The sequence below is a fragment of the Rhincodon typus genome, chromosome 10 (assembly GCF_021869965.1).
Source record: "Rhincodon typus isolate 14 chromosome 10, sRhiTyp1.1, whole genome shotgun sequence".
Classification (NCBI taxonomy): domain Eukaryota; kingdom Metazoa; phylum Chordata; class Chondrichthyes; order Orectolobiformes; family Rhincodontidae; genus Rhincodon; species Rhincodon typus.
The window spans coordinates 25,759,136-25,767,445 of record NC_063341.1 but is presented as its reverse complement, the minus strand read 5'-3'; the positions used below and the strand labels follow the sequence as shown (position 1 = coordinate 25,767,445).

Here is an 8,310-nt window from a genome sequence, read left to right as displayed (position 1 = left end):
CAGATTCTCCAGCATCTGCAGTTCCTACTATCTCCATTATTTTCAGCCTTGTTGTAGTGTTTTTGATTGCTGTCAATACAAGGAAATGCATCCCTAGTCCATTAGCCATCCACCCCTTCTTGAGTTTATAATTTTTGGCACCATCCACTATTTCAAGATCAAATGAACACCATGGATCTTGCAGCGATTCCTGAGATTGCAGGCTTAGTTATCGATTTATAGTTTTATTATAGTTATTATATTTCACTAACATAAGATTTTTATTCATTTTGTTTCTTTAACATTCAAAAAAAACAAAAACAATCATGATTTCTTTTTTCTACAAGCTTTTCAGAGGCCTACAGTGATCAGCTGAAGACTTTTTTCTAAATTTGGAAACTTAAGAAAAGACTGTACGCGTTTTAAGTAGTTTTTTTTTCAGAACAAGTGTTTTTTTGAATAGCCGAGGAGCTTTTTTTTAAATGGAGCTGTGTGTTCATTTTGGGGTTTCGTCTCTGGATATGACTATTTTTATCTGAGGAACTTATTTGAAAAGGAGTCATTTTAATTCAGTAAATCAGCTAAGTGCTTGATATTATTTAAGATCTATATGTTTGATTATTTTAAAAAATCATTATATTTTAACACTACTTTCCCTAGGTTGTGAAAGGTAGTTATAAAAGTTGCTTTTTTTTAGGCTTAAGGACATTGAGGGCATATAAGAGGCACAGAGTGAGTTGGCTAGTAGATTTAGAGAAGTGATTACAAGAGGATCAGATAGATGGGTGACTGTCAGGAAAGGTAAGAAGTTAGTTCAAAAGTCTCCAGTGGTTTTGTGGCAGTGAGCATAAATTTAGGATGGCATATTGCTTTCCTGGTGCTGCAGTTAAGGGTGTCTCTAAATGTTTCAAGCATTTTGTTAAAGGGGATGTTGAGGAGCTAAAAAAAAAAATTTTACACATTGGTAAGAATGACATTTTTAGGGAAAGGATTAAAGCTTTACAGAGTGAATATAAGAGGTTAGGTAGTTGATTTAAAATTAAAAATACTAATATCTGGTTTACTCCCAATGCCAAACTCGAAAGAGGGAAGGAACAAAAGGATAAAGAAGATGAGTCAGTGGCTGAAGAGGTGGTGTTTTGTTGAGGGATTTGGATTTTTGGACAATTGGAATCTCTTCTGGGACAGAAGAGAACTGTTGAAAAAGGATGAGTTTAACCTGAACTGGAAAGTGACCAATATCTTAGTGGGGAGATTTGTTTTTGATTTTATTGTCATGTGTATTTTGCAGTAAGAATATAACAAAATACAGTGAAAAGCTTTCATTTGTCATCACGATATGGTGCCATTTTGAATAATTTAAGAATACAGGAATTAAAGAAAAATTCAGCTTAAAGAGGTGCCATCAGTCCTGATCTAGCTCAGCACCATCAACGAAGCCTGTGCCAACATCCCTCCTCCACTGCATCATTACCATCTATTCTGGACCCAACCAACGTTGAATTCACCAATGCTCAGGTGCCATCTTAGCTGCTGGGCCAATAATCCTGTACCACTGCCTCGCCGCTGCCTGCAGTGGACCAACCAATATCAGAGTCGTGTCTCTCACCACAGAGCCCACCTCATCAATGTTGCTGTGATGCCCTTCTGCCATCGCTTTGCTGCAGCCAGTGCCAGACCCAAGCAACAACAAAGTCACTGATCCTTAGGCACTATCTTTTGCAGCTGGGCCTACCTCGCCAATGTTACCTCTACTGAGGTAGCAGCTGCTGATTCTAGGTTTTGTGCTTGCCCCAGAAAAGTAGTTAGGGGCCTGCTTGACATCCATGCCCTGGGCCCGCTCAAGATCCCTGGTAGGCCCATCCAAGGTCCATGCTCTGGTCTCTCTCTCTTGCCCCCCCCCAGAGGTCTGCACCCTATACCTCACTTGAGACTGCTCGAGGTCCATGTTAGGCCCAGTTGAGTTCGCGCCCTGGGTCTGCTTGAGATTTGCACACTGGGCTCTCGCCGCTGCTGATGCTGTCCAAGCTCTGGATAAAGTAAGTTTTTAAAAAAAGTAAAGGTTTGAGGGGATATGGGCCAGGAGCAGGCAGGTAGGACTAGTTTAGTTTGAGTTTATGTTCGGCATGGACTGGCTGGACTGAAGAATCAGTTCCTGCGCTCTATGACACTATGACTCTGTGAATCAGTCATGGGGCAGAATCTTACCTTATTTTGGCTAGTTTTATCTAGTTTTATTTTGGACGGTTTTTTGACACAAGGCCTAGTGAAATCTCTTACTGTATCTTACTAAACCCACCACATAATATCATACCATGCCCTTGTGGCACCTAATTTGCCCAATACTAGCACCATCTTATCATGTACCATTCCTGTAAAAACTTTCCACTATCCAGATATCTGCTGAAAGACTAACATTGCTGGTGGCTGCGCCATGTTTAAAAGGCCAGTATGCATCCATACAAGCACTTGTACTCCGAAGTTGCCTGCTCGTGACGAGTATACATTCAGAAGATGTCAGAAGTGTAAAATGGGCCATGATTCTCTGCCAAGGACTGGACGTCCTGGTGGCAGGGTGGTGCAGAGGACCAGTAGAGGAGGCCATGTATTCTGGTGGGTTGGGACACGTGTGTGAGTTTTGTGCAATCTCCAAGTCACCATTAAATCTCCATGGGCTGACAGGTGTTTAGTTTTAAGTAGCTCACTAATGAGATGAATTATTCCCTTCCTGTCACTTAACAAATGCGGGATAGTTTTCTCATCACCAGGATTCAGAGGAGCAGCATCCTGTGCAACTCTCCTGGTCTGCACACCATCCTATCCACTCTACTAGGCACCACTAATTTCTGCTAACGTGTAAATGGACGAAAAGAAGCTGCAAAAGTATATCAGTAGCTTAAGTGAGTGGAAGAAAGCTGTCAGATTTAGCACAATGTAAAATTATCCACTATGCCAGGAAAAATAAAAATCAGAACTTTTAAAAAGACGAGAGATCACTAAATGTTGAAATGCAGAAAATTTTGGGTGTCCTTGTATATGAATCATGGAAAGTTAACATAAGAGCACAGAAAACAATTAGAAATAATATGTAAGCCTGCACTGTAAGGATGTCAGATTATAAAAGGAAAAAATTCTTTTTACAATTATATGTGACTCTCTGATGTGGTCACATCTGGTGTATGGTGAGCGGTCTGTGCAAATGATATACTGCCTTTCACAGGGTGCTATAAAAGTTCATTACATTGATTCGTCGGTATAGAGGGTTGTTCAATGAGGAGAAACTAAATAGAATGAGCAGCGAGGGTTTGATAATGTAGATAGTGGGAAGCTGATTCCCTTTTCTGGAGAGTCTAGAATTACAACATAGAACAATACAGCACAGGAACAAGCCTTTCAGCCCAGGATGTTGTGCTGAACATGACAACAAATTAAACTAATCCCTTCTGCCTGGCCTTGGTCCATATCCCTCCATTTCTTGCGTATTCATGTGCTTATCTAAAAGTTCCTTAAACACCCCTATCATATCTGCCTTCACCACCACCTCTGGCAACATGTTTCAGACACCGACCACTTCTGTGTAAAATAAAATGCACCTCACATCTTCTTTGAAGTTTTCCTCTCTCATCTTAAATGCATGCCCTCTAGCATTAGACATTTCAACTCTGGGAAAAAGGTTCTGACTGTCAATTCTTACCTATGCATCTCAGTTTTATAGACCTAGCAAGTCTCCCCTCAGTGTCCGCTGCTCCAGAGAAAACAGCCCTAGTTTTTCTAGCCTGTCCATATAGTTGAATTCTTTACTTTTGTGGTGGAAGTGTCAATGTTACAGAGATAGCATGGATAAGAACCCAGTTTCTCCCCTCCGTAACTCTGGCAGTGCTGTTTGGCAGGTATTGATTGTGTACAGTAATTCAAATTCCAATATGCAGGTACCAAGCTGCTCGCACAAAAACTAAAGAGCATTCAGATTTGAACATAAAAGTTCCTGTGATGTTGACAGCAACCATGCTGAGCTTAGGTTACCAAAGAACAAAAATTTACTACATATTTGAGTTGTGTGAGAACCAGGAGCTTCCCATGCTACTGCTAATTGTACTTTCATAGAATGTAGTAGAGTCCCAGGGGTACCTCCATTGCAGAAAAATAGCGTGACGTTCTGTGAACTATTAGCAACACAGGTGGCAATAGCTTCCTTTCTCCATAATTTTTCTCCAATTGGAAGTTGCCATTTTCTGTCTGGAAACAACTAGAAAAGGATAAGCAGCCAGGAACTGAACAAAAGATTTACTGGGAATGCATCAAACCGGCTGGTTTCCAAAGCAAACTTTTTTTTTAAATAAAAAGTGTCTCCATATATTGCTTAGGTCACGCTTTCATGAATGGTCCCTTTGAGAGAAGTCAAGTTGACAGAGGCTTGCAACAGAGAACATAATTCCTTTTAATATTGCACAATTAAAGGAAATACCGAAACGTTAAATAAAGTTAAAACATTGTAGATTAATTAAAACATATCAACAGAACCCTCCGTCTCCTCAACACCACTATCGCACTCCAGGCAATGTTCTGGCTATACAGAGGAGATTTTAAAATCGCCAGCATTATAAATGGGAATCACAGCTTTTGAGCTAAGAGCTGTCGGTAAGTGCAAAACAAGCAACTCATTAAATCACTCAAGAATTCAGTTTTGAAATCCTCTTCTGCTGGATTTCAAGTTTCTGGCAATAGGAGTTTTATTTTCATTAAGCTTTCACTCAGATCATTTCTAGATCCGGGGACCCAAATTTCAGGATCAAGGGTCAACATTTAGAATTGATGACACAAGTCTTCTCACCAGTGGTTGTGAATACTCGGAATTCTCAATCCCAGAAGCCTGTGGGTGCTCAGTCCTCAAGGACATAAAAGACAGATCATGTTGCCATTGTGTCAACTATTTCAGAAGATCAGGGAGGCCACAGTAGAACTGAGGTAGAGGTTTATTTAATATTAAGCAGTTGGGAGGACCCTTTGCTCGTTAAGAAGCAAACTTTACCAACTATTGTTAAACTGCAGTAATTTTTTTTATATTCACTTCTATACATTTTTAATAATTCTCAGATTTTATGATATTCAAGATGGAACAATACCAGGCCCTGTAGGTCAACGTTTCAAAAGGACATTGGAAAAATATAGAAACAAACGTGTGGAGCTTATAGAATACCAAAGCAATATACGAGAGGATCCATCTGCAGCTGAAGCAGTGGAATGTTGGAAAAAATATTACGAAATCCTAATGATTTGTGGACTGTTAAAAATCTGGGAAGATTTGCGTCTTAGGTAATAACATCAAAATGGATCTTCATTATGTTAAATTTAATGCTAAATTATATCATGGAAAGATATATTTCATTTAATTTTTTTTCTCTTCTTGAGGCTTTGCAGTACTTTTAGCATATCTAGTTACCTGAATTGATTGATCATCTGATTTCAATCCTGTTACAGCTGTACACTTGAATTTGTTACTTGTAAATGCTTTGAGAGCTGTTTGGGATATCCTGTAGATTATATTGCATTCTTGTTTGGAATTCATTTCTTCTTGACAGCATGAACAAGAAAACTAATAATGTGGGACATCTGAAGCATCAACTTTATTCTTCAAAACTGTTTCCTGTGGACACTTCACTCAGTTTGAAATATGATTCTGCATGCATTAACTCAAACTGAAATTTTAAAATGGTGGATACAAGCAAAACCCACTTAAATTTTTTCCATACCTTTACTTTTAATTTGTCTTTACACCAGTTGTGTCGTTATTTTTAATCTGTTCTGAACATTCTGAGTTTGACTGAAAGCCCTGAAAACTGTTAGAGTACTGAAATAGCCAAGCCCCAGAGAAAATGTATCATTTTATTTAATTCGTCCATGGAATGTATTCGTTACTAACTAGGCAGCATTTCTTACCTGTGGCTAATGGGCAGTTAAGAGTCAGCCCCATGGTGGTGTGTCTGGAGTAAGCCAAACTAGGTAAGAGTGAACCAGATTGGCTTTTACAGCAATCTACAATGGTTGCATGGGTAACATTAAGCTAGATTACAATACCAAATTTTCATTGAATTCACATGGTGGAATTTGAACAGACATCCCCAGAACATTAGCATGGGATTCTGGATTTGTAGTCCAGTGACATTACCACTACACCACTGCCTAATACCTGACTCTCTGATCTCTTCTGTCAATTGCACGATGTTTGTTTACACAAAATAAAGATTTCAAGTGTGAAGAGTTTCTGATGTGTTGCTTTTAAAGGGCATAGATTGATTTTTTTTTTTTATTGACCTGTTGTAACAAGAGTTTTTGTTTTAAGGAAATGTAATGTTATGATTGAATAACATTGTCATAAAGATTTTTTAAAACCTATTGTTGTGAGGGTCAGCATAGCTGGACATGGTGGGTATAAGACCATAAGAAATAGGAACAGGAGTAGGTAGTTTGGCCCCTCAAGCCTGTTCTGCCATTTAGTGGGATCATGGCTGATCCGACACTCCTCACGTCCACTTGCTTGCCTTAACCCATGACTCTTGATTCCTCTATTGATCATGAATCTATCTCAGCCTTAAATATAGACAAGTTCTTTATCCCCAGAGCTCTCTGTAGCAAGGAGCTCCAAAGACACTCAGCTCTCTAAGAGAAGAAATTTCTCCTTATCTCAGTTTTAAATTGGAACCCCTTAATTCTGAGACTATGCTGTCTGGTCCTAGCCGATCCCACGAGCGGAAACATCCTCTCAGCATTTATCCTGTCTAGCCTCTTAAGAATTCTATTTTTTTCAAAGAAATCACGTTATGGGTGACACCTTTTGAACTTATATTTTCAAAGGTTCCCTCATCCAAACTATGGTTCAGATACCTGAATCCTTTAAAGACTGGCCTGACTCCATGAAAATTGTGGAAGACCAAGACATGCCAATCTCCATTATGGAGCTGGCCAGATCAGGAATGCAGGTTGCGGCTTGCAACCCAAACCAGCTTACACCCTTAAATAGCACTGTTGAAAATCAGAGAGCCCACAAATGGGGCCAGGAATCCAGAATCAGGTCCTGGTCAGCATTTTCACGTGTCTGTGAAAATCCAACCCAATGTCTCTCAATTTTCAGTAGGTTTTTTTGTTTATTGGGAGGGTAAACATTTCCTTGAATAGCATTATAATTTCTCCCCTTTTACATTGAACCTGTATTTACTTTCATGAATTTCTTTTTTATTCTTGTAAAAGTTAATTCCTCTGTTTTAAATTTCTTGCTAATTTATTCTTTAATTAATTTTCTGACCCTATCAACTTCTTGTCATCCTTTGATTTTAAAATATTCTCAATTCTTTGGTTTACTAACCTTTTATGGGAATATTGTTAGCTTCTTTTAATCTGACAGTCTCCTTAATTGACCTAATTGGCCATTGCTGTACTGCTTTTCCAGTAGAGATTTTATTAGAATGTATATTTGTTGAGAATGATGAAATAATTATTTAAATGTTTGCCATTGCTCACCTACTGTTATATCTTGAATTCGGTTCTTTTTGTTCATTATGCTCGTCAATTATAGAGCACATGGCCCATTTTTTCCACGAATATTGAGGCGTAGAAAAGGACAACGTCCTTCTGGAAAAATTGTAACTCACATTGTGGCAAAAATGATGACAGCTGACATGGTGAGTATTTCTAGTGAGTTTTGTTATGTTAGCTGTGTAATATCTGGCCTGATTAACGTGTATTAGTAATAGTGCACTCATGTCATCATTAAAAGCAAAAGGTAAAATTTCTTGTTGGGGGATATCTTAAAGGCTTTTTTGTTCTTTATACCATTCTTTGTCAAGCCGAGTCATACATCGTAAACAGGTCATAGGTTTAATCCTATTCCCTAACAGGGCCAGTTAAGCCTTGCAAAGTAAGAAGCTAAATCATGTAGAAGAAAACATCAGAGAATTCAAATACATAAGTCACTGAAAGTAAACTTCACATGTTGATAAGGCCATTAGGAATGCAAACAAAGTGCTAATAATTTTGGTGCATTAGAACACAACAGTAGGGAACTAATGCTAAATTTATGTACAGCCTTGGTAAAACCTCAGTTGGAGTACTGGGCAGTTTTAGTCTCCATACTAGAAAAATGATATTGAGGAACTAGAGGAGATGTGAAAAAAGAGCAACAAGAACATTACCAGCTTTGCAAGGAAGCCACTATCAAGAATTCTTTTCTTTGAAGGGATGCCCACCTTTAAACCCCTCACTCAGTGTTACTGAGATAGTAGGAACTGCAGATGCTGGAGAATCTGAGATAACAATGTGTAGAGCTGGGTGAACACA

The 8,310-nt window shown here is 38.7% G+C and overlaps 2 protein-coding genes across 3 annotated transcripts in view; one reads left to right on the top strand and one right to left on the bottom strand.

Moving 5' to 3' along the window:
- dhx9 (DEAH (Asp-Glu-Ala-His) box helicase 9) overlaps positions 1 to 8,310 on the bottom strand; it is a 92,333-nt gene that overhangs the window by 6,111 nt on the left and 77,912 nt on the right. The window lies entirely within an intron of this gene.
- The window catches only part of LOC109910680 (testicular spindle-associated protein SHCBP1L-like), an 80,552-nt gene that overhangs the window by 63,654 nt on the left and 8,588 nt on the right, over positions 1 to 8,310 (top strand). For both annotated transcript variants that reach the window (XM_048602106.1, XM_048602107.1), the window contains exons 5-6: positions 5,074 to 5,292; positions 7,550 to 7,655. In XM_048602106.1, the coding sequence (XP_048458063.1) occupies positions 5,074 to 5,292; positions 7,550 to 7,655 (325 nt within the window). The remainder of the gene's footprint in view (positions 1 to 5,073; positions 5,293 to 7,549; positions 7,656 to 8,310) is intronic.